Below are 26,427 nucleotides of genomic sequence, written 5' to 3'. Positions count from 1 at the left end.
AGTTGGTTCTACAAAGCAAAGTTTACATATTTTTGGCTACACATATCTGTTACATTAAAATTATTTGAAATGTGTTACATTGTCTGTCTGTTACATTTATAATCCACAAATGCCTGTTACATATAAAATGTACAGTTTCATATTGCAATACATGTATATAAAAAGACAACTGGGGGGAGATTTACTAAAACTGGAGCCCAGAGAATCTGGTGCAGCTGTGCATGGTAACCAATCGGCTACTAGGTGTTGGGCTTCCTTCAGCCTAGGTTCACATTGGAGCGATTTTTGTCATGTGATTTGAGAGATCAAATCGCATGACAAGTCACAGCCTATTGCCGGTGATCTGACGATATGGTTCCTTCTATCGAGATGGTTCCTGTAAGGACTGCGCAGGCGCAATCCTTGCCGACGGAAATCTCCGAACCTCGGCCGGCATCCAGGGCGACGTGGAATTTGAGGAAAGTGGCCAGTCGGCCTCACGTCCTCGGCTCGCTCGGCCTCCTGGCTCTGTTTTTTTTTTTTTTTTTTTTTTTTTTACATCCTTCAATCCACGGGGATGTTAAGGAATGAGCCTGGATGCCGGCCGAGGTTCGGAGATTTCGGTCGGCAAGGATTGCGCCTGGGCAGTCCTTACAGGAATCATCTCGATAGGGGAACCTTAACGACAAGTCACCGGCAATGGCACTGTTCCAATCGGTGCCACCACTGATTTGGCGGCGCCGCAACCAATTTGGGAAAAGTAGTTTTTGCATTACTTTTGCCGATTTTTCAGATGCGACTTCAAAAGATATCTGTGTATGAAGCCACACAGATGTCTCAAGTAGCACCTGACCTTGCTACTTTGAAATCACGCTACTTCACTTGACCTTTTAAAGTAGCCTCAATGAGAGGATGGTGAAACGTGCACAGTTTGAGTATGGAGGTGTTAAAGCACGGGGTGAGACTGAGAGGGCATGGATGGGGGGGGGAGCCATCTGGGACCTAGCAGATGTACGATCCATGCAGAAGGTCCTTTTTTGATGTACAAGGTCGGGTTGTATATATCTGTATGCTTATGCCGGGGGATACACCTGTTGTAGGGAATGGAGTAGATTTGGATAACCATAATTGTTTTTGCCAAAGAATATATGGGGAATGTTGACCCATTGTTACAAATACTTGTTTACCTGTTTATACATTTTAATAAACTTGGATTTTTTGGGGAAAAAAAAAAAGTAGCCTCAATGTTAACCAGGGCCCACACTGATAGTCCGATCGGGTCTACCTGTCAGTTTTCCAGGCGGATCCAATTGGACATCTATTGCTCTCTATAGAGTGGTGGATGTTGGCGGATATGTGTCCGCTGACACGCACCGGCATCCGGTCCACTAGAAACAGACAAATACGGATCGTCTGGTGGATCGGATTGGATAGGGATAGACAGGCAGTCTGTTGCCATCCAACCGCCCCATAGAGAACCGCAGGCTGTGTCAGTGTCCGCTCTGCATAGTGGAGTGGACACGGGACCGGTCATCCGTGGACAGAACCCTCGCTGAGCAGGCAAATCAGCTTGGCCTGAGTCCGCCCCGTCTGCAAGGGGCCTTATTGTCAAAGCTTCATTGAATAAGCTGATTGGTTACTTTGCACATCTGCACCAGATTCTCTGGGTTCCAGTTTTAGTAAATGTCGGTGAGTACTTGACCAAAAGTATCGGTACGTGTACTTGCCGATTTAAAAAAAAAAAAAAAACGGTATTGGTGCAACCCTAATATAAACGGTATGCTCCTGCTTGGTGACTACATGGGGTGTATAGCGGTGTCACAACACTTCCTGTCAGTAAGTAAGGGGGCTCAGGTAAAGCTGCTGCAGCTCTATCCAGCCTCTAACTACAGCAGTACATTAACTATAACAGCCGGGAAAAGTCGGTTCACACTGGGGCGGCACGACTTCGGGGGCGACTCTGCAAGTCGTTCTGAGGATGACTTCAGAGGCGATTTGCAAAACGACTTCTTTATAGAAGTCAATGCAGGTCGCCCCCGAAGTCGTACAAGAACCTTTTTCTAAGTCGGAGCGACTTGCTCCGACTTAGAAAAAAAAAGAATGGGACTCGACTCGTCAGGCGGCTCAGTGAACCGGGTCTCAGGGTTTTGTTTACATTTTATTGACTTTTTTTTTTTTTATCCTACAGATGTCAGGAAATTGTATTTGTCTTTTTGAAAGAGAAATGTAATTCTTACATATTTTTGTAAGCATTTTTCTAACAGAACTGTGTGTTTTGTTTTTTTTTTTTAGTAGTTGGTTTCCTCTTTCTTGTAGATACAAATCTAAGCTGTTGTAATAACCTGTTTAATACTGTAACTCGAAGGTTTCCACACTTTTGCAGTCAGCAGTCTTGGAGGGTTATATAAGTATCTATCACTACATTTTTTAAAACTGACTTTGTTGTGAGTTTTTTTTCTATCACTGGGGGGCACTCAAGAGCTACACCTGCTTGTACCACTTTAATCCCATAAAACTCACTACATGTGATAGAATCTGGGCAAAGTCAATTCCTACTGTACAGGTCTTCCTTGGATTTCATACTCAAAATAGAGACTATCGGCTTCGACATATTTAATCTGGACGGAAAAAAAAACTGGTAGCAACGTTTTCTTGTGACCCTGCTCTGCGGTTCATGTATTAGAGCAGTGTTTCTCCACTCCTCAAGGTGCCCAACAGGTCATGGTTTCAGGGTTTCCATTATTTTGCACGGGTGATTTGATCAGTTTCACTGCCTTAGTAATTACCACAGCTGCTTCATCTGAGGGAAATCCTGAAAACATGACCTGTTGATCAATGACTTTGAAATGTGCGGGTCTCTTGTACTAAAAAATGTGTGGTGTCCCCTCTTTATTTCCTTTTGGAAGTTTATTAGACAATTTACAGTTTGTTTTGAATAATAAAATTGGATACATTTTTCGTTATTCAGATGCATCAATATCCAATTACAATAGTAATGAATTTAAATCAGGGCTCGACAAAATCCGGGTGCCAGGTCGCAATTGTGAGGCCGCGGCTTCAATACCGGCTGTCGCGGGCAGGTGGCAGGGGAAGAGGGGGGGCGCACAGAGGCACATGATTCTGTGTCTCCGTGCACCCCCACCTCGCAACGGCCGCTAATTGAGGCCGCGTGAAGTCCCAAGCTTCCTTCTGTGACTTGGCGCCATCTGGTGGTGGCCGTTGGCAAGTAAAACAGCAGTTCTAATGTGTAATGTTTCACTCTTTTCATTGCCATCTCCTTCCCTCTAAATAGAACCCCCAAACATTATATATATTTTTTATTCTAACACCATAGAGAATAAAATTGCGATCATTGCAATACTTTCTGTCACGCCATATTTGCGCAGCGGTCTTGCAAGCGCACTTTTATTGGGTTAAAAATACACTTTTTTTTTATAAAAAAATAAGACCACAGTAAAGTTATCCCAATTTTTCTTTATATTGTGAAAGATAATGTTACGCCGAGTTAATTGATACCCAACATGTCACGCTTGAAAATTGTGTCCGCTCGTGGAATGCCCACAAACTTTTACCCTTTAAAAAATTCTACAGGATGCATGTTTTGAGTTGGAGGAGGTCTAGAATTATTGCTCTCGCTCTAATGATACCTCACATGTGTGGTTTGAATACTGTTTACATATACGTGAGTAACACCCCGCATGTGTTCGCTTCTGCGCGCAAGCTCATTGGGATGTGGTGCGTTTTCTGGCTCCTAACTTTTTTAGCTGGCTCCTAGATTCCAAGCAAATTTGTCAAGCCCTGATTTTAAATATATCCAAAAAAACAAAACAAAATTTGGCCAAAATCCAAATCAAATTTTGAAAACAAAATCGAATTGTACATGTACAGTGAGTGAGAGTTGTCAGCCTAGGACAGAAAGTGTGTTAGTGGCAGGATCTCCAGATGAAAATAAAAGAGGGGGTGGTGGGGAAGAAGTGGCACACATCCCGGGACTGGACAGGTGTTCTGTCTATCAAAGTACCCAGGCCAAGAAGATGGGCTGTGCGTGACAGCGAGTGAGGGGAACACGCGGCAATTGAAATGAAAGCTGTTACAGCGATGTTCCATGCGCTGATGAGCTGGCCGGCAATCCTCTTCTCTCTCCCTCTGGGCAATCACTGGGAGAAGGGCTCCCATTAAACCCCGCCTGGTGGGCGGTTCCCGCTCCCAGCCCTCATTTTTCACTCGCAAAATTTAAGGGCTGATCTAGCTCAAGGACTGCTTCCTTTGCTACCACACCATAGTGAACTATTAGTCCAGGGTACAGCACGGCACAGTATAGGGTTTCACACAATTCTGCAGTGCATATAAAGAAGTTAAGAAACTTTTTCTATAACATTTTGAGAGGTCCTAAAATCAAAGGCTGGAAAAAGTATTGTTCTGAAAAGTTAAGTTTAAAAAAAAAGTGTTATATTGTTACCGTGTGTTATTAACTGTTTGAGTTGAAGGAACGCCAATCAGCCGCAGCACTCATCTTCATATTCTGAGAGCCGGTTGCTGCTCTCAGAATACATACGTCAGTGCCTACAGCGCTGCAGGGGGAGATTTCTCCATCCGCTGTTAAGAAGGAAAAAAATGCGTATGTCCAGCATTAAGAGCATGGGGTGGTCAGTGGGCGATGGCGCCTATGCTCAGCATATACTTTTTTTTTCTTTCAAGTTTTTCTGGCAGATAAACTCGATCGATGTGAACGACGCAAACTGTTAGGTTAGATATTCCTCACACAGGCCATGAGTATATGTGGAATTACACCCCAAAACACATTCTGCTACTTCTCCTGAGTATGGGGAATACCACATGTGTGAGACTTTTTGGCAGCCTAGCCATGTACAGGGGCCCAAAATCCAATGAGCACCTTTAGGCTTTCAAGAGGAGTTAATTAAGCATTTGATTTCCTATCACATTTTCGGAGGCCCTAAAAGTCCAGGTCAATATAAATACCCCCAAAATGACTCCTTTTTGGAAAGTATACACCCCCATGGTATTTGCTAGAGGCATGTTGAATCCATAGAAACTTTTTTTTTTTACACAAGTTTTTGAAATAATTTATGTATTAAATATTTTATTTATACAAAGTTGTCACTTTAATGAGCTATTTCTCACACATTCCATGAGTAGATGTGGAATTACAAAAACATACTTGGGGGGGGGGGGGCATCACACCCCAAAACAATTTCTGCTACTTCTTCTGATTATGGGGACACCACATGTTTGAGACTTTTTGGGAGCCCATTCTCAGCTACGAGGACCCAAAATCCAATGAGCACCTTCAGGCTATCAAGGGAGGTTAATTCCTATTTGATTTCCTATCACATTTTCGGAGGGCCCTAAAATGCCAAGACAATATAAACACCCCCCAAATGACTCCTTTTTGGAAAGTATACACCCTAATGTATTTGCTCAGAGGCATGTTGAGTTTTTGGAAGATGTTTTTTGTCACAAGTTTTGGGATTTTTTTTATCACTTTATTGAGATATTTCTCTCTCACACACACACACACACACGGGTATACGTGGCATCACACCCCAAAACAATTTCTGCTACTTCTTCTGATTATGGGGACACCACATGTGTGAGACTTTTTGGGAGGCCATCCTTAGCCACGAGGGCCCAAAAATCCAATGAGCACCTTTTAGGCTTTCAAAGGACGTAACTTGTGCCATACCTATCACAGTTTCAGAGGCCATAAAATTCCAGGATAGTACAAACACCCCCCAAATAACCCCTTTACAGTCCAGGGTATTTGCCAAGAGGCGTGTCAAGTATTTTGCAGATCTCATCAGTTTAAAAAAAAAAAAAGACGAAAGAGAAAACATTTTTTTTTCATTTTTTAAAACCTTGTAGCAAAAAAATAAGATCAGCAAAATATTCATCATGCCTCATTCAATATCTTGTGTCTACAAAAGGGGTAATTTAGGGGGTGTTTGTACTATCCTGGCTTTTTAGGGCCTCCAAAACAGTGATAGGTAGTCAGGAAATTAAAAGTTACACCCATTGAAAGCTGCATTTAGCCTGCTTTGCCTGCAGTTTTGGGGCGATTTTATAGTCAAAACCTTTTTCTACATTAATGCATTCCCTGCATTGAGGTAAAAAAAAAAAAAATCCCACTAACCCCCCACACTTGCCTGACTCCTCTTACAGATCCTGCGCTGTCCCGGCTGCAGCGCTGCTCTCTTTTCTTGGATGCACAGGAAGACAGCGGAGCCATAGGCCTGTAAGGAGCAGGCATGGGGTGTGGCCAGGGCCGATCCGCCCTATAGGCTCACTATGCAAGCCGCTTGGAGGCCCGCAAAGCTGCGAAGGGCCCCCCCAAATTACTAGAGGCCCCGCCTGGTGAGAAGTCATTTTCGCCCCCTCACCCCGCTTCTCAACTCGCTGGCTGCATGGGAGAAGAGGTAAGAAGTCAGCACCCCCTGCTTCTCAATTTAATGTAAGATGTAATTTCCGACAGCAGAACACCCCCTCCCCCCGCTTCTCAACTTTCTTTAATGTGACACGTCACTGTCGTCAGCGCCCCCCGCTTCTCATTTTTAATGTGCCATGTCATTTTGCTTAGGGCCCCAGGGAGGTCAGGATCGGCACTGGGTGTGGCTGAGCCGTATCCCCACACAGCTTGCTTTGGGGGCCCCTTCAAGAAGAAGGAGCCAGTTGGGGACCCCAGAAGAGCGGGTAAAGGGCCGCTCTGTGCAATATCATTGCACAGAGCAGGTAAGTTTACCCTTTTTTATTTTAAAGCAAAAAAAAATGACTTTAAGGCTCCTTTCACACCTGAGCGTTCTGAAGCGACCGCCGCAGCCGTTTTTTTTTTTTATTTGAGCGTTTTTGGAGCAGCACCATTTATTTGAATAGGCCTCTCTCTACTCAAAAAGAAGCTCATGTACTAACTGTTGGCACAGAGCCAGGAGCGTTGGCAATTTTTCCACGTGTTGGCGCTCAACAATCGCGGCAAAATCGCACTGCGTTTCGCCCCGATTCTGCACGTGATCCGGAACACCCAGGAGCCTAAAGTATTACTAAACCCACAACAGTAAAATCAGTCTGTATATGCAGTAAAGCATGCTTGTTATACTCACTGTGGAACATAAGGGGTTAATCCTCTGCATTGTGTAAAAAGGCTGTTTGATCCTGTCTTTTCTATTCCTCTCCTTCCAATATCCCCAATCCATCTCCTCATAAGACCGAGCCTTTGGAATCACTGCACATGCTCAGTTTGGTGTGTATTGCTAAAGAGTTTTTTTTTTCCTTTCTTAGGAGGGTGGATATGATCAGCACAGGGCCAATCAGCACTGTCCAGACAGAGGGTCGGGGGGTCCTGCAGTCTCATAGGACATAGGCGTGCGCACAGGGTGTGCCTGGGCACACCCTTATCACCCTGTGTGGTGCAGATTGCATTGAAATATACTGTGTTAAACGTGCACTAACGCACAGGAAAATACAGCATTAAACGGCACATAAGGCACCAAAATATACAACATTAAACGTGCACTAATGCAAAGAAATACGCTGCATTAAATATCCAGCAACACACTGGAATATACTGCGTTAAACATGCAGTAATGCACACAAATATACTGCGTTAAGTGTGCAGTAACGCACAGAAATAGACCCCTGAAATTTCACCAAAGCTCCCTAATGGGGCTCCTAATATAAAATAAATATATAATAAAAATAAAAAACTACCAACACTGTCCACTGCCCTACTGACACCGCCCACCGCTCTGCTGACACCATCAGTATACTGTATATACACATGCAAATATGTTTGAGCTTTGGGGTGCACACCCTAATGCAATAGGCTGCGCACACCTATGCTCTTCCTACAAGCTTTTACCAGACACTGATAGAAGTCACAAGACTGCTATATACTGCTGATGAGAAAAGGTATTTAGCAGTTTATGTTTACTAAAATAATTGCATTTCCATGTTCTGTGTGCTGTGGGAGACCAGATATAGTGAATGCAGGGTCCTGGGTTTAGTAACACTTTAATATAATTTTAAATGCACCTCATTGCATCAAACAAAACACAATGCAGACACAGCCTCCAGACTGTTGGGTACTGCTCCAAGCAAAGTCAATAGGTTTCTCCTATCCTGAGTTCTAAACGCACATAAACAACGCCCGTCAACATAAGTCCTAATACAGATACACACTGGGGGTACCTTGTAATGGAATGCAACCTACCCTCTCATGTGCTATCACAGTTACAAGGCGAATGTACACACTGACCTTTAGGGCTCTTTCACACCTGCGGACCGGATGTCCGCTTTTTCATCCATCCGTTTACGGATGAAAATGGGACATACATTGATCCCTATGAGCAGGGATGGACTGGCCATAGGGACTACAGGGAGTTTCCCGGTGGGCCGATGACTCAGTGGGCCGTTTTTTAAAATGCTAAAAAGATGCTGCTTGAAGGACTTTTTCTAACGTCCCAGTGTGAAAGCACCCAGGCTTTCACACTGGGACTGCAGCGGAAGCGTTTTTTCAGTCGCTTTACAGGTGCTATTTTTAGCCCAAAAGCACCTAAAAAACACCTCAGTGTAAAAAGGGGTCCTACACTCACCCCCTCTCTTTTACACTCACTCTCTTTTTCTTACACTCACCCCCCTCTCTCACCTACCCCCTCTCACCCCCTTTCCCTCAACCCTCCCTCTCTCTCAACATTTTATTGAATTAAAGTGGGCCGGTCTGGATGAAGTCCAGGGCCAAATTTTTGTCCCAGTCCAGCCCTGCCTATGAGTTTGCGGGTGTCAGCGGATTAAGATCCGCCGACACCCGATCTCATCTGGGTCCGCAATCCTCCGATTCTGCAGGAGGAGGAAAACCCTATTTTTTCATCCGTCATCGGATCGGGTGAACACAGGCAGATGGTCCGTGTTCATCCGATCCCCCCCCCCCCCATAGGGGAGAGCGGAGTTCTGACGGGGCGGTCCCTGCACAGTGTGTGGGGACCGCCCTGTCAGAACTCCACTCTCCCCTATGGGGGGATCGGATGAACACGGACTAAGCGGAGGTTCACGGGACGGATCATCAGGGATCCGTCCCGTGTGAAAGAGACCTTGTGCTAAGAGCAAGAGGCTATGTGCAGTGTTTTTTTTTTTTTTTTGCACTGGATAAATACCAGTCACCGCAAGGTCACCTAAAAAAACTAAGGGCCAGATTCACAGAAGAAATACGCCGGAGTATCTACTGAATTTCAATTTTTTTTTTTGCGTAAGACGTCTGGGAATACGAAAGTACGTTACGCACGTCGGCGTTCAAAAAAATGACATCACTTCGCGCAAAGCACGGCGGGAATTTCAAAACGGAGCATGCGCAGTACGTCCGGCGCGGGAGCGCGCCTAATTTAAATGGTACACGCCCCATTTGAATTAGGCAGGCTTGCGCCGGAAGGCTTTACGTTACGCGGCCGTAAGTTTACACGCAAGTGCTTGGTGAATCAGGCACTTGCGCTGCAAACTTGCCGCGGTGTAACGTAAAGATGATACGTTACGCTGCCGCAAGTGTACTTGAATCTGGCCCTAATAATTCTATGCCACCGTTCACACTGCATGCTATCATAGGCGTGCGCACAGGGTGTGCCTGGGCATACCCTAATCACCCTGGGCGATGCAGATTTCCCCTGCTGAACGCCCCTGCCCCCGTGGCAGCTGAGGCTACAGAGAAAGGGACTGGGGAATCTCTTTTCTCAGTCCCTTTTGCTGCCATTTCACCAAAACTCCCCAATGGGGCTCCTAACAAATTGTAATTTTTTTTTTTTAAGTTATAAAAAAAAAAAATAATAATAATAATAAAAACGACTGACACCAATCTCATTCCTACTGACAACATCCACTGCTCTACTGCGCATGTGTGTTTGAGCTTTTGGGTGCACATCCTGATGCAATAGGCTGCGCACACCTATGCATGCTATATTTTTCCAGTGCACCGCATGACACCGCAATATAGTGCAATGCGATGATAGCACACAGCTCACTGGAGGGAACAAATGACAGCCGCCAGCGCACCATGCATGTAGCATGCAGGCAGTGTGAAGCAACCTAAAAAACTGCATGTTAATGTGAATGCATTTTCTATACATTGTGATGTGAATGAGCCCCTACCTAAAACTGTGCTAAACATTCCCACAATAGAGGTGCTGAATAAAGCCCATGCCCCTCTGCAGGTAAATGACTACTTAAGCTCCACCCTCCTCATTACTATTGCACACTCTATATGCTCATCCCTCCCTGAAGAACATAGCTCCACCCCTCTCATTACTATTGCACACCCTATATGCCCATCCCTCCCTGAAGAACATAGCTCCACCCCTCTCATTACTATTGCACACTCTATATGCTCATCCCTCCCTGAAGAACATAGCTCCACCCCTCTCATTACTATTGCACACTCTATATGCCCATCCCTCCCTGAAGAACATAGCTCCACCCCTCTCATTACTATTGCACACTCTATATGCCCATCCCTCCCTGAAGAACATAGCTCCACCCCTTTGTAATATAAAGCAGGTGACTCCTCTCTTGACCACACCTATGTGACCAGATTAGTTGCATACAAGGTGATCAGAACTTGGCCTTTAGCAGTGATCAGGCTTATCTTGGCTTTTGGTCTGTAAAGAGACTTCTTTAGAACAATGCTTTCAAGAAGGACCAGGAAGCAAGCGGGCCGAGCGAAGGGCAGCGGAGATTCCGGGTTGGGAATGGTGGACGCCCTGCAAGAGCAGAAGAATGAGAAGATCCGCCTCTTCATGTTGGATTTTGTTCAGCAAAGTGAGTCTGATGAACCAATTACATTTGAAGTGGTAATGCTCAGCAAACTGTGGTAGGAGTGATGAAGCCCCATTGAAAAAACATTAAAGTGCAACTCCCCCTTCCCTCCCCTCCTATCCTGGTTTGGGCCCCATAGAAGTTGTAGGGTATGCATTGGCTATAGTTATGGCTCTGGTCACATCTATTCCATGCTGGGGCAAGGTGATCCAGGGCAAGGTGATCCAGTGCAAGGATGCCAAACTGAACCCCCCCCCCCCCCCCTATTCTGGTTTGGGCCCCATAGAAGTTGTAGGGTATGCATTGGCTATAGTTATGGCTCTGGTCACATCTATGCCATGCTGGGGCAAGGTGATCCAGTGCAAGGATGCCAAACTGAACCCCCCCCCCTATTCTGGTTTGGGCCCCATAGAAGTTGTAGGGTATGCATTGGCTATAGTTATGGCTCTGGTCACATCTATGCCATGCTGGAGAAAGGTGATCCAGTGCAAGGATGCCAAACTGAACCCCCCCCCCCTATTCTGGTTTGGGCCCCATAGAAGTTGTAGGGTATGCATTGGCTATAGTTATGGCTCTGGTCACATCTATTAAATGCTGGGGCAAGGTGATCCAGTGCAAGGATGCCAAACTGAACCCCCCTAGTTTACAGTGATCTCACTTTCAGACTTGTATAAGAAGCAACTGGCACAGGGCACCCCCTCATCCCTGCAATGGACCATTGTGCCCATGGCAGCTGCCCCTCCTGCATTTATGCATATTGTACATTGGTCACATCTACAGGTGATTGAGCGCCACAGCAAAACCAATAAGAAGGGCGGGGATCCCCCCCCCCCTTCTCTCCAATCTCCATTGTACAAAATTAGTACTTGACTTTGCTGCTTTGCGGCCCCATCATGTTTGCATCTTTAGTTATAGCCTTGATTACATTCAGAACTTTAACTAAATGCAAATGGGCCCTTATAGCAAAACCATTAGACAACCCAACCCCCCTTTCTCTCTCCTCTTCCTTTTTGGTTGTACAAAATGTCTATCATGGCAACTGAACAGAAGTATATAAAAAAAAATGTTTTAAGAGATTTATTTATTTTTTGTTACCTATGTAAATACAGTTGTGGCTTCTGGGCCCCATAGCGTTTGCATGGTCTGCTATGACTATATTTTTGACCTTTGGTCACATTTATGCCCCATACCAAATGCATTACAGGCAGGGGTGTATTTAGGTTTTGTGCTGCCCTAGGCCTGGTGAAAATTGCACACCCCCTACTTTATATATGACGCACCCCTTCCTTTTTAAGACTCGTCCTGTCATTTTCATGGGATGAGCACAGGGTGGCATGAGCACAGGGGGACAGGGTGGCATGGGGACAGGGTGGCATGAGCACAGGGGCACAGGGTGGCATGAGCACAGGGGCACAGGGTGGATGAGCACAGGGGGACAGGGTGGGATGAGTACAGGGGGACGGAGCATCTTTTAATTTGGGGGGAGAGGGTGGTATGGGGATATGTGCTGGGGAGTGATTTGAGAGGGAAGATATGTGCTAGTGGGGGGGGGGGGGGGGGGAATCGGACCCCCCCACTAGCACATATCTTTCCTCTCATCATCTTTCCTTTTCGCCGCCCCCCGCAAAGTGCCGCCCTAGGCCTGGGCCTTGTCGGCCTAGGCCATAATACATCTCTGATTACGGGTGGGGGGAGATAATGTGGGCTTTGGCATGTGTACTGTACATCTCTGTCCAGCAGATTTATGGGGGGGAAGTAAAAAAATGTGGCTCCAGTGCCTGTCTTTAAACACCCCCCCCCCCATCAAGTGTAAAGATCTTGTAATTGGGTCATCATGACCAGGCTCTGGTGTATTGAATTCTCCACCTGGTTCCTCTGGTAAGGGCTTGTTCACAACAGGTGCTGATCTGCAAGAGCTCACCCCCCTTTTCTTTCCTTTTTTTTTGTTAGAAAAAGATCGCATTAAGGAGGTGAAAAAGGAGCTGGAGGTCCTCAGCGCGATCCCAGATCAGCTCCTGGAGGTGGAGCTCCTGAAGATGCCGCTGTCCATCCGGCAGATGAAGGTTGGAGACTATAACAGTGAGTCAAGTTTCGGCAAAGACTATTAAAGGGGAAAGTGTCCCATTTTATTCTACTTTTATCCGCCCCATTGTTTTGTAAATCGACGCCCAAAAACCCAACACATTTTAAGCTGGCCAAAAAAAGAAACCTAGGTTATAACCCTCTCTTACTCTATCCAATTTTTTTTTGCCTATAGTTCTACTTTAACTTTTTAAAGTTCCACTTTAAGGCTGGATTCACATCTATGCTTTTTTTTTTTTTTTTTCGTGCATTTTGCAGATTTGCACTACAGAACGTGTTCCATAAGAAAACCATGGTAAATGGACTGTAGTACAAATCTGAAAAATGAACAGATGTGAATCCAGCCTACAACTAGAACAATCTCCCCCCATGTGACCAGACCCTAAAGCGGAGGTACACCGACCATTCCTTTTTTTTTTTCTTTTTTTCCACTCCTTGATTTGGGTTCTGCTACACAGGGGGGGACTGCACAAGGACTGATACCAGATCAAATTCAGACACTTTGTGCAAATATATACAGATTAATGTTTGTTTTATGATCTACTTCAATGACCGAATGTCAAATGCACCTCCAGACATTGTCACCAATTCTTCATTCCAGAGCTGATGGGAGGAAACAAAGTGGAGGAGGCTGCACTGACGAAGGTGAGGCCTGCTGGTTGTGCTGAGAGCCATACATGGCGGCTTGGTGCTTTGTAGGTAAAATGTGTTGAACTGCTTTTTATTGCAGATGGATAATCTGGATGTAGAACATTGTGAAGCCAAACTTGTAAGAAAGAACAGCAAGAGAGGTAAGGGCAAGGTTTAAAGCGGAGGTCCACCCGAATTATTATTATTATTATATATATATATATATATATATATATATATATATATATATATATATATATATATATATATATATATATAAATATAATTTTTTTTTTTTTTTTTTTTTTTTTAAGCCAGCAGTTAAAAATACAGCAGCTGCTGACTTTTACTAAATTGACACTTGCCTGTCCAGGGTGCAAGCAATCGCTCGTCTCTCTGCTGCCCCCGCTGCCATCCTTGGTGAGGGAATCAGGAAGTGAAGCGTTGTGGCTTCACTGCCCAGTTCCCTACTGCGCGTACACAAACTGCTCGGCGCGCCCTCACTGGTCCCCCGCTGTCTCCTGGGACCAGTGTGTTTCCCAGAAGATGGGGGGGAAGACACCAAGGAGATATCTGAATGATGCCTGCAGGCTGTCTTTCAATATACTTTGAGGATAAGATCTTAGGGGGAATGTGGACCACCAATAAATGAAATTGAGGTTCTTGCCCAAACCTGTACATTTTTAAACACCCTAAAGTTTTTTTTTTTTTTGGTTGAAGTGGGTTAAGCCATCAAAAGCACTTTGCATTGACAAGTTATATTTGGGATTTGACAGGTGTTTTTTTTTTTTTTTTGTAGTTAAGGTGACAACCACTACAGAATATCACGATCCCATTGGCTCTAAAGGGATGTCCACCATCCAGAAGAGTAGGACTGTCCAGAAGGTGCGTCTGTCAAATGGGTAGAAAGAATATTCAATCTAAATATGATAGAACTACACAAAGATAATGTAGACCTTTTGCTGTCTTGACTTTATTTATTTTTTCCTTCCTTCCAGGTCGCCAAAAGTAAATCTTGTCTTGAGAATTCCAAGCGGCCCACCATGTTAAGGTATGGAGACCCTCTAAATGAAGAAACTTGATTCACTGAAATCTGCAACTTCTCTGTGCACTCCCTGCCCCCCCTACCTCTGTCCGCTTCTGTTTTTACTCCAAAGGTAGGTGAGTGGGGAAGGTGCAGAGAACGGTGGGAACTAGAGCCAGCAGAGATGGATGGGGCCTGCAAAACCAGCGGTGGTCAGTGCTGAGGAACTGGGACTCAGGGCAGATTCGCCCTATAGGCTCACTATGCAAGCCGCTTAGGGCCCCCCAAATTACTAGAGGCCCCTCCTGGTGAGAAGTCATTTTCAGCCCCTCACCCCGCTTCTCAACTCGCTGGCTGCATGGGAGAAGAGGTAAGAAGCCAGCACCCCCCGCTTATCACTTTAATGTAGGATGTAATTTCCGACAGCAGAACACCCCCTCCCCCCGCTTCATGTGACATGTTGTTGTCGGCAGCGCCCACCCCCACTTCTCAACTTTAATGTGACATGTCATTTTGCTTGGGGCCCCAGGGAGGTCAGGATCGGCACTGCTGGAACTACAGCCTTTCTTGTAAGAGAACTGGGTGGGTGGGCACTGCGGTTTTGCTATATGGGTATATATTTATTAGGTTGGTCTTCAAAGTGAGCCTTTAAACAAATTACCGAGCATCTATTCTGCAGCCCCTGTAGTTGTGTATCTCCAAAAGGGTGGAAAGCGCTTTACAATGCAAGAGGGCCCTGCTCATGATCTAATGCAGGGGTCTCCAAACTGCGGCCCTGGGGCCGGATGTGGCCCTTTGCTTGCCTTAATGTGGCCCTTGGGGCATTATTCCATCCAATTTAAATGGGGCATACTTCTTGTTGCTGACACCAATGGGGCACTATTCCTCCAACTGACACCATCAATTATTTCCATTAACACCAACGATGGGGCACTAGTCCTCCCACTGTCACCAAAGATATGGAATTATTTACTCCCACTGGACATTTTATACTCCCAATGACCCTAGTCCGGCCCCCCTAAAGTCTGAAGGACAATAAACTGGCCCTTTGTTTGAAAAGTTTGGAGACCCCTGATCTAATGTAATAACTGTGAGGGATGAGCTGATAAAATAATTAAAGTTGAGTTGTTGGAGGTGCGATTGGCTTCCCTGAAGAGACAAATTTTCAGGAATTGCCTAAAGGTGTCCAGACAGATTAAGGTAGGGAGTTCCAGCAGATAGGAGAGGCTCCGCAAAAGTCCTGGAGAATAGCATTGGAGGAAACAAGGGAGTTGGAGAGCAGGAGGTCATGGGAGGAGCAGAGGGTGATATTTGGAGACAAGATTGGTGATGTAGTTGAATGCAGAGTTGTGGATGGCTTTGCATGATGATGGTATTATGAATTTAATTTGGCAATCGCAAGCCAGTGGAGGGACTGGCAGAGAAGGGTGGCACACTGAGCGGTTGGTGAGGTAGGAGTTTGGCAAATGTGAAAATTCTGATTAAATACAAACACATTTTTGCACTGTGTTGCAGTAATCTCACTAAATTTAGGGTCCAAGATATCACAAGCCCAGTGATATCTCCTTCTAGGCTATGTCTGGGGTATATTCTATTTTATATTTTTAGTTAAAAAAAAAAATTGTTTCGATTTCTTTTTTTTTTTTTTTTTTGTATTCGAATTGTTTTTATTATATTTAGATTTAAAAAAAAATTCTGATGAATGTGGGCTTAAATTGTGGGTGGGGGCTGCAAAATTGTGATTCTATTCTGTGTGGATTTTTAATTTTTTGGACTTGTGATGGCCATTTTTACTTCGTTTTAGATCCATATCTGCCACCCCCCTCGGTAAAACGCCCAGGAAGCTTTTGTCGTCTACTTCAATCTGTCGGACGGAATCTCAATTGCCCAGGTACCAAGCTTGGCCGATGTAGGGTGAAGGGTAAAAAAAGATGGAAAATGGTTCTAATGATTCACCATTATAAGTTGGGTCTGCCTGTCCGTTTATTGGGTGGACCCTCCAGTATCCTCTATGGTGTGGCGAATGTAAATGGACGTGTCAGTTTACACCTGCTAACATCGGATCCTATCTGCTAAGACGTACAGATGGAGATCTTACCCCCCCCCAAATCCATCCATCCATCTAGTGGATCGGATGGCAGTCGCGTGTAAACAAGCGGTCTGTTTACATCCAACTGCCCATAGAGGACAGTGGGCTGTGTCCAGTCTCCATACGTGGAGCGGACAGACTAGTCCTTTGCTTGCTCAGTGGACAGATTCCCCACTGAGCAATTGGGACTCCTGGCAGAGTCTGCCCCATGTGGAAATGGCCTTAAGCATGTTCTACTTTTTACAAAAAATTCACTTTTTATAAAAAAAAAAATGTATTCAACTATGGGGCTGGTGGAAGTAACCAATGGATTACAAGTGCAGTCATTTCCATTTGATATCCAAGACCTTTCACATTGAGGCGTGGAGCCGCGATGATGGTATAGCCGCGCTATTTGTAGCGCCGCTATACCATCATATTTACCGTGATATTCGGTCGCTAGCGGTGAGGTTTTAACCCCCGCTAGCGGCCGAAAAAGGGTTAATACCGCCCAGGTTGCTGCTGTGTTACCGTGGTTTCCCATTGATTTCAATGGGAAGGCGCGGTATAGGAGCGGTGAAAATGTCAGCTGTTGATTGATTTTGCTGTATAGTTTTTAACCCAGGGCTCGACAAATTTCGGGCACCAGGTCGCCAGTTTTTTTTTGTGAGCTGGCGCCATCTGGTGGTGAGCCATTGGTATTGCAAGTTACTACCACCAGATGAGTAAGCTGGCACCATCTGATGGTGGCAGTTGGTATTACAAGTTAAGCATTACAAGTTAAACAGCAATTCTAATGTGATTTTTTTTTTTCACTGCCATCTTCTTCCCTCTAATTAGAACCCCCAAACATTATATATTTTTTATCCTAACAAGAGAATAAAATGGCGATTGTTGCAATACTTTCTGTCATGCTGTATTTGCGCAGCGGTCTTACAAGCGCACTTTTTTGGGAAAAAATTACACTTTTTTTTAATAAAAAAATAAGACAACAGTAAAGTTATCCCCATATTTTTTTTTTTTTTTTTTTTTTATATTATGAAAGATAATGTTACGACGAGTAAATTCATACCCAACATGTCACGCTTCAAAATTGCGTCCGCTCGTGGAATGCCGACAAACATTTACCCTTTAAAATCATAGTCTACGTTTAAAAAAATCTACAGGTTTTGAGTTAGAAGAGGTCTAGGGCTAGAATTATTGCTCTCGCTCTACCAATCGCGGTGATACCTCACGTGTGGTTTGAACACCGTTTACATATGTGGGCGCTACTCGCGTATGTGTTCGCTTCTGCGCGCAAGCTCGTCGGGACGGGGAGCGTTTTCTGGCTCCTAACTTTTTTAGCTGGCTCCTAGATTCCAAGCAAATTTGTCAACCCCTGTTTTAACCAATAAAGAAATCGTTTGAGTGCGGCCATCGAGATTGTATATTTCCTATAGCAAAGAATTCAATCTTGGCACACCATATAACTACATAAGTCATACATCCAGGATGGCAATACGTATATTGGAAAGAACAAAACAAGAGGGAGGGCGCACCGACCTAGTGCATTTATCATAAGATTTTTATTTTAATAAAAACAAGTAATTTATACTCGCAAACGAGGGTTAAGATACAGCTTAATCAATTGGTCAGACCAGTCCTCTTGGTCCCTGCCAGCAAGATTTGATGATACCGAGGATTCAATGGTAGCCTTTAAGCGTCAGAACGGCTAACGTTTCTGGGGCGCACCCCTTTCCTCAGAGCCTACGTATATTGGCAACCTGAAGAGTCATATCAACTTCAGATTATACATGTGAGTCATTGCCCGTACTAGGGTGCGCCCCCCATAGCCAGCCCAAATCAATTTGCATTATATTGTAGAGAAAAAGTAGAAAATGGAATGGAGTTTGAAGGACAACCTGTCCTAAGAAATCAACATAACATTGAAAACTAGAGGAGACAGACTAGATGAGACAGAAGGTATCATAGAAGAAAAGTATTGGGTTATAGAGTGATAAGGGCGACGGACAGGGTGAGTTGGGGGGGGGGGGGGGTTAAGGAAGGGATGGAACAGATTTCAGCACGGCATCCCAGAATACAGGGTTGATCGAGGAGACTGCCTGAGTGACACTTCCAGAGCACCAAAGTACTCAACAGTGTCAATGTCCAGATACCGCATATTCAGTCTGCAGGGTCTCCAAGGAGGGCTCTACCTTTGTCAGAGAAAATAAACATGTTCCAGAGTGACCAGGTCTTGGGGTAACGTTCCTGTTGGTGGCGTGCTGAAAGAATGAAGTCTTCCTGCTTGTTTATTTCCCCTATTTGAAGCCTTTGTATTGACTTTTATACACATTGAAATATGGCACTTGATCCGTGAGACTATCTGTAATTGTGTTTTTTTGCAATTTTTGGCACTTGGTTTTTAGCGTTGGATGGAGGTAAGTGTTGGACGAACAGTCATCCTCCTGGGAAGTAGCACAACACTTTTTAAATATTTAATGAATGACATTAGTCAAACCGAGTTTAGATAAAGAGCTAGCAGGTAGAAGTACTTGCACGTTCTATAGGAGGGGGATGTAGTCTTTTTGGTTCATGCTACACTCATATTTAGTTGTTGGAAAGGCAGACTTTTCTTCTTTTTAAAATGTCCTTGTCTGTATCAGATGCACCAGATCATCGCGAAACAGGGCGAAATCTTCACTGACTGACCACCAGTTCCTGGATGGTATCCCGCTTCTTCATATACCACTAGTAGATGGCCAGGTAACTGCTGCAGATGTTCCCTTAAACTTTTTTTGCCTTCATGCTTGCTGCTCTGTATTTTTATTTTATAATAGATGCGTTTTTTGTAGGTCCCACCTCCTATCTTTGTATTGGCTTACCCGTTAGACAAGATCTTTAAAAAAAAAAGAAATCCGTTGGCCATCTAGAATGTATTTATTGGCTGTAGGAGCTGCGGTGGCTCAACGCAATTGGCACTGCGCTGACAAGCCATTCACCTCTGCAGCTAGGGGTTCGGATCCTGGTCCCGGCTGCATGTGAATTGAGTTTGGTGGTCTCAGCCCGGCTCCCGGTGGGTGTGCTATGCGAGGTAAGCCTGCGCTTAGTACGCCCCTCCCACAAAAACCACCACACTTACACGCACTCGAAATTGGGTTAACATGCACGCACTTTGACCACGCGGTCTCTAAAAAGAGAGGCAAAGGACTAACGGGGCTGGTTGAGCGGGCAAGATCCTCTCACTCCCTTATAGGGAGTCCCTCTGCCCCGTTGGGCTTCAAAGCGGAGCAGGTAGGGCGGGCTGTGTGGGAGGACCCCCTCACGCACCCACCATTGCCACCCGGGGCATGGAGAAAGGTGGCAGATTGCCTCTGGGGGAGGCCTGCCTACTCCCAACTCCTGCAGTCCGGAAAAAATACACTTAAAAATTAAAATACACTTAAAAAATAAAAAAAATATAATGCATTGGCTTTGTTTTTTAGGTATTGGATCGGGGGGGGTCTGTCTCCAGAGTAATGGGAGGGTACGGAGTTCAAGAGTTATAAATGAGGTGCACATGTGGAGCCACCGTAGATTGTCTGTCTGGTAGGGCCCACTTGGCTATTGGGAAGAGTATTGGCATGGTATAGGAAACCACTGAACAGGTGGATGTGAGCATTGGCTCAGCATGTCCCTCCAAAATGCATGTTACAAAGTGCATTGACGCAGGGACCTGAGTTTACTGGAGAACAGTTGCAATGCAAGTGGTGTACGTTCATCTCTTGAGTGGAGGCCTGCCTTAAGGTTGAGTTGTGGCAACCTCGGCCTTGTCCCAGGGCACTGATGACCTAAGACACAGGTACTGTGTAGTGACCTGTAAAAGTGCTTAAAGTGGGAGTTCACCCAATTTTTTTTTTTTTTTTTTTTTCCCCTTAGCTTCATGCTCGTTCGGTCTAGGGGAATCGGCTATTTGTTTTAAAATATGAGCTGTACTTACCGTTTTCGAGATGCATCTTCTCCGTCGCCTTCCGGGTATGGGTCTTCGGGAGCGGGCGTTCCTTCTTGATTGACAGTCTTCCGAGAGGCTTCTGACGGTCGCATCCATCGCGTCAATCGTAGCCGAAAGAAGCCGAACGTCGGTGCGGCTCTATACTGCGCCTGCGCACCGACGTTCGGCTTCTTTCGGAAAATCGTGACGCGATGGATGCGACCGTCGGAAGCCTCTCGGTAGACTGTCAATCAAGAAGGAACGCCCAGTCCCGCAGCCCATACCCGGAAGCGGCGGAGAAGATGCATCTTGTAAACGGTAAGTACGGATCATATTTTAAAACAACTAGCCGATTCCCCTAGACAAAACGAGCATGAAGCTAAGGGGAAAATGTGTTCTCTATGGGTAAACCTCCACTTTAACCAAGCCAGAACCCACATGGGCTAGGCCCCATGTGACCCTTGCTTGGCACCCAACTAAGAGGTAAACTTGGAGGACTTGACAAACCACTTGGCTACTCCTGCTGGCCAGCCTACAGTCATGGCACCAACTAGAACCTAGGCAAGGACTAAAAGAAGCTGCATACTTGGTGGCAACATCAGCTGCTGAAAATGCAAAACTTGAGGGTTTATGATCACCTTAAAGGGGAGGTTCACCCTAAAAACGACTTTCTATTCCATTGGCCCCCCACATTACAATTATGCCTATTATGTTTTTTTTTATGCTGTACATACCTTGGTACAGCTATTTCACCCGTGGGTTCCGGGGTTGCGAGTCCCGCGGGAGTGGGCGTTCCTAACATGCTGGTGATAGACGTGATGACCAAAAACTAGCTCCCCCCCTGTCGGGTAAGCTGCAGTGCGCAGTATAGCACCGACTCGCCGTTCAGCTCCTTTCGCCAATCGTGACGCAGCTTACGCGACGGGGGGAGCTCGTTTTTTGTCATCACGTCAATCACTAGCATGTTAGGAACGCCCACTCCCGCGGGACTCGCAACCCACGGGTGAATTGGCTGTACTAAGGTATGTACAGCATAAAAAAAAAAATAGGCATTATTGTAATGTGGGGGGCCAATGTAATAATAAAAAGTCGTTTTTAGGGTGAACCTCCCCTTTAAGTGACTGGGCATTACAATTGGCTAAAGGGTCACCTGACATTTCATGTTTCTGTAGATCTTTGCATGATGGGGGAACATATTAATTTTTTATTTATTTTTTTAGACACTGTCTTCAGCCAATGATGATCTGGAGTGCGTGGATGTGGAGCTGCTGAGACCGGACACTGTACAACACATTCACACTCTTGTAGTAAGCCTTACCACCTATGTAAATGTACACTATCGGCAGTGTTGTAATGTGCTATTTGCCTTTGTCTAGAAGTTTGATAAAGTCTGTTTTTCTGAACAGTTGGCACTGGTTCAAACCATGTTGTTGAGCTGTTTGCATACCACTGCATAGGTATGATGTGAACGGATCATATGGGAAAACTGGTGTATGGGGTCAACAGGGCACATAGAAAACAAATGCAGCGGAATGGGCATGGTGTAAACATACCTAATAATATAAATATTATTTTTATTACTATAATATTTTATTAATTATTAAATTTTAATAATTTATTTTTTATTTCCCCATTTCAGGGTCGGCTAACCAATTTGTGCACCAAAGCATACACACAGCAGCATGGATCCAGCCCAGTGACCTGAGCCATGACCACATGGAAGAATATTCTACTTGCTATGAAAATGTTTCTTCTGACCAGTGTCTTGTCTAATATTTTAATTTTTTTGTATGTTGATTATTTACAATAAATTATGAATAAATGTGTTTTGTCTTATCTACAGACGTGTCGGTAGTATTGTCAGAACGGGTATTCCTCATAGGTGGGCACACCCTAATTGCAGGCAGGTGATGGGTTGACTGTTACTAATAAGGATATCAATCACTTGCTGTGTTCATTCACCACTGAACCATAGTAAACAGTTTCCCGTTTCTTCACAATCTGAAGAAGAGTAAGCTGCATCGGTACAGGGCCCTTCCCATTCACCAGTGCAGATGAGGCTGCAGAGAAATGGACTGGGGAATCTGTCAGTCCCCTTTCCCGGTCTCAAAAGTGAGACATCGGGTGTCAGTTTAGACCCCCTGGCATTTTACCAAAGGGTGCCTATTATAATTAAAAAAAAAAAAACGCACGGGTCTCAAACCAGTGCCCCCCCCCAGCTGTTGCGGAACATCAAGTCCCATCATGCCTCTGCCTGAGGGGTGTCATGCTTGGAACTGTCAGCCTTGCAATGCCTCATGGGACTTGTAGTTTCGCGAGGGCTGCCAGTTTGAGACCCCTGCCCTAACGCAATAGGCTGCGCACACCTATGGTAGTGCTTGTGTAATTGTAGAGTTGTACTCCAGGTAGGATTAAAAGCCATCAATACTTGCGTTTTTTTTTTTTTAATCTGGCATTCTAACCTGCCTTACTTTTATTTCTCCAAGATTCCCCGAGTCCGCCAGGTTAAATGCCCAGTATCTTCCTTTTTTGTATTACAGGCGGCAGGGCCATGATGCCCTTTCATGCCATGTTCTCGAAGCCCCATCACACTTCTTTCATAGTGTGAACCTTTTTACGTTGTGCTGATTTCACTTCAACCCTACACTCTGTTTTTGTTTTTTAGAAGGCTGTCCCAGCCCATTGAAGAGGATGCCCAAAATCACATGACTTTCCAAACCATATTGAACCCACAAATATATACATAAAAAGGTTTTAAATCCTTTTTTAAATTATATTTTAGACTTTACAAACATGGTGTACTTGCTCTGTGCAATGGAATTGTAAAGAGCAACCTTAAACCTCCTTGGTGTGGCACACCTGCATGCTCGATTCTGAGCTGTGCTGGCTGTGTCCATTCACAAACAGCAAGGCTTGTCCCTACCCCAGGATGTTACCGACAGCAGGGGGAACACAATGGCTAAGCCTGTTACCAGAAATTGAAGAGCACAGTTGTACAGCACATGCGCCGTAGACATTGGTACCTGTCTTTTGGAAATGTCTCTTAAACCATGTAGGTTTAGGAGAGATTTGTTGCACCTACAGGTAAGCCTTAATCTAGGCTTACCTGTAGGTAAAAGTGGTCTGTAAAGGTTTACAACCACTTTAAGCTTCTTCCACTGGAGGAAATTAGGATAGAGAGAGATCTGAGCCAGAATATAACTGGGCAATTTAAAGTAGAGCCCCACCCAATTTTTGAAGTTGGCACCCCTGTGTTGCTGATCACATTGCCATTAATCATTGGAATTTTTTTTTTTCATTGCCCATTAGTCAGGTGCACTTCTGCTGTACATCTGACTGCCTGTTTAACTCCAGGGATTGATGACACTTATCTCAGGAGCTAATGGGCAGCCTCCAATAGGAGTGTACTGCACGAGATTGGGAGGTACATGCTGGGGCACCATCCCAGAAGGTGCTATGAGCGAGCTTCACCTGCCCACACTAAAGATGGAAGTGAGGCAGTGACTAAGTAATTGCAGATTGAGAGAGCAGAGCCCAATCATGAAAGACTCAAAGGAGGAAGAGATTACCAGCAGAGGACATCATGAATACTGCCACTATCTGTAGACAGGCTCTGGGTCCAAGATGGGGAAACTTCTGGAAGAAGCGGAAAGTCTCCCCATCCTGGACCCGGAGACTGGCTGGAAAAAGCACACTATATTTAATGTTGTGGGCTCTCAGTGCTGCTTTGACCTGGTCGAAGGACTTGCGTTGCCTCCGAGTCTCGACAGAGTAGTCCGGGAATATCATCAGTTTGGCGTTTTAATAGCAGAGTTCACCCAACAGCCTGGAAGCGCGGAGGACCTCATCCATGTCCTGGAAATTCAGCAAGCGAAGAATGAAGGTCATCAGAGGGGCCTGGCTTTGGCAGGACCCATTATGCCCTCTCTGCAGTGTAATGGGGGAGAGAAGCGTGCTGCAGGGAGGAGGGAGCGAAGCATGGCTTCAACAAAGGCCGTCGGATCTCCCCCCTCAGCCAGGCCAATGATACGGAGGTTATTCCTCCTATTCCTGTTTTCGGCATCCTCCGCCCTGAACTCCAGGGCCTTCACTTTAGTATGGAGTGTGCGGAGGGACCCCGAGTGTTCCATAGATTCGTCCTCCACCAGCCCGATGCGTTGCTCCGTCACTCTGGAGCGGAGCTTGTCTATGTCCTGTCAGATGAGGCCCACATCCAATTGCACCTCCTCTATCTTGGCCATTAAGGTGGACTGGCACATCGCTATAGCCGCCATCACCTCCAGCAGCCAGGGTGGCCTGGAGTCAGGGGGCTCTGCAGGAGGAGGCTGAGAGGCCATACGTGAGAAGCACGTGGCTCCACGTGTAGGCCGGGAAATGAGGGAGCTTCCTCCAGTATTGGGGGGGAACTTCAGCTTCTTACTCCTACCAGACCGCGTACAGGAGGTCCCCCGCCACATCCAGGTGTCTCTAGGCAGGAGATCAAGAGGCTATGGACCGTGGAAGCGCTTAAGTGCAAGGAAGCCACCAGAGCTCTTGGAGAATGCGACCGCTCACATCATAATCCTGGATACGCCCTGCACTTTAATATTTAGCATACATCGTCATGGCACAGATTTGTGAATTTTTGCTATTGTTTTTTTACTGGGGATCCTGTCAAAATAAGCACTTTTTGTTGCAGTCTGATAATGCAAACTACTGCCGTGCAATTAACATTGTCACTGGGGTTTATTTAATAAAACAGGAGAGTGTAAGATCTTGGGAAGCTGTGCATGGTAGCCAATCAGCATGCTCAATTAAGCTGATACACCTGTCATTAATGGGAAGGACACCACCTTTTTTTTTTTTTTTAACCAAAGGCTCCATGAACACTGGAGCTCATAAACTGATTTTTTTTTTTTTTTTTAAAGCCCATAAAGTTATCCTATGTGTCCATGCACACATGGACGATCATCAGCAGTGGAGTTTATGGGCCGTTTTCTGAACACCCTAAAAAATCGCATTCAGGAGTCGTTTTTACGCCTAGAATATGTTAATCAGCTAGATACGCCTATTCACGAATGTACGCCCGGCCGTCGCAGTATAGATACGCCGTTTACATAAGGCTTTTTCCTGCGTAAAGTTACCCCTGCTATATGAGACGCATCCTATGTTAAGTATGGACGTCAGGTCAGCGTAAAATTTTTCGTCGATTACGTAGTTTGCGTAAGACGTTCGCGAATAGGGCTGGGTGTAATTTACGTTCACGTCGAAAGCATTAGCTTTTTGCGGGTTAATTTGGAGCATGAGCACTGGGACACTTTCACGGACGGCGCATGCGCCATTCGTAAAAAGCATCATTTAAGGGGGGGGTCACGATGATTTTGCATAAAACACGCCCACATCTTACAGATTTGAATTAGACAGGCTTACACCAGCCAATTTACGCTACGCCGCCGCAACTTACGGAGCAAGTGCTTTGTGAATAATGCAGCAGTGGCTCGAGTCTCCAGTGGTAAAACCTGCGCCGATGCCCTAAAGCAAGTAAATGCAATTAGCTGACCTCCAGCTGTTGCAAAACTACAAGTCCCATGAGGCACAGCATGACTGACAGCAACAAGCATGACACCCAGAGGTAGAGGCATGATGGGACTTGTAGTTTTGCAACAGCTGGAGGTCCACTAAAAAACACCTAAACGGGCAGCCTATAGATTGCTGTATATGCAGTTAAATTTTTTGGAACCTGTGGCCCTGTGCTTAGATTTTTCAAAGCTCCAAATCACACGTTCACCACACCGACGTACACATACTGTTTTATTAACCATTCACTTAAAACAAAAAAAAAAACAAAAACAAAAAAACGGCAGAAAAATGTCCAGGTAACATTGTGATCGCCCCCAATCGGAACAAAAT

The 26,427-nt window shown here is 45.3% G+C and overlaps 2 protein-coding genes across 3 annotated transcripts in view; both read left to right on the top strand.

Annotated features, from left to right (window-relative positions):
- PDCD5 (programmed cell death 5) overlaps nucleotides 1–26,427 on the top strand; it is a 302,413-nt gene that overhangs the window by 235,438 nt on the left and 40,548 nt on the right. The window lies entirely within an intron of this gene.
- Nucleotides 10,528–22,360, top strand: LOC120917884 (borealin-2-like). Of its 2 annotated transcripts, none has more exons than XM_040329470.1 (10): nucleotides 10,528–10,788; nucleotides 12,736–12,864; nucleotides 13,469–13,507; nucleotides 13,596–13,658; nucleotides 14,297–14,382; nucleotides 14,496–14,548; nucleotides 16,326–16,412; nucleotides 19,235–19,334; nucleotides 21,759–21,845; nucleotides 22,178–22,360. In XM_040329470.1, exons 1-10 carry the CDS (start codon nucleotides 10,653–10,655, stop codon nucleotides 22,241–22,243), a joined length of 846 nt encoding a protein of 281 aa, XP_040185404.1. In that variant the 5' UTR covers nucleotides 10,528–10,652; the 3' UTR covers nucleotides 22,244–22,360. The 2 variants fall into 2 exon arrangements, with proteins under 2 accessions (XP_040185404.1, XP_040185403.1); XM_040329469.1 differs by having other exon boundaries at nucleotides 10,529–10,788; nucleotides 13,469–13,512; nucleotides 13,598–13,658.

Source organism: Rana temporaria, chromosome 11, assembly GCF_905171775.1.
Source record: "Rana temporaria chromosome 11, aRanTem1.1, whole genome shotgun sequence".
Taxonomy (NCBI): Eukaryota; Metazoa; Chordata; class Amphibia; order Anura; family Ranidae; genus Rana; species Rana temporaria.
Note: the sequence above shows the minus strand (reverse complement) of the source record. Positions and strands in the feature narration are given on the sequence as shown.

Coding starts and splice junctions, on each gene's coding strand:
- LOC120917884 (XM_040329469.1), top strand. CDS start 10,653: ATGCTTTCAAGAAGGACCAGGAAGCAAGCGGGCCGAGCGAAGGGCAGC. Junction 14,549..16,325: donor AAGCGGCCCACCATGTTAAG/GTATGGAGACCC, acceptor ACTTCGTTTTAG/ATCCATATCTGCCACCCCCC. Junction 21,846..22,177: donor AACACATTCACACTCTTGTA/GTAAGCCTTACC, acceptor TCCCCATTTCAG/GGTCGGCTAACCAATTTGTG.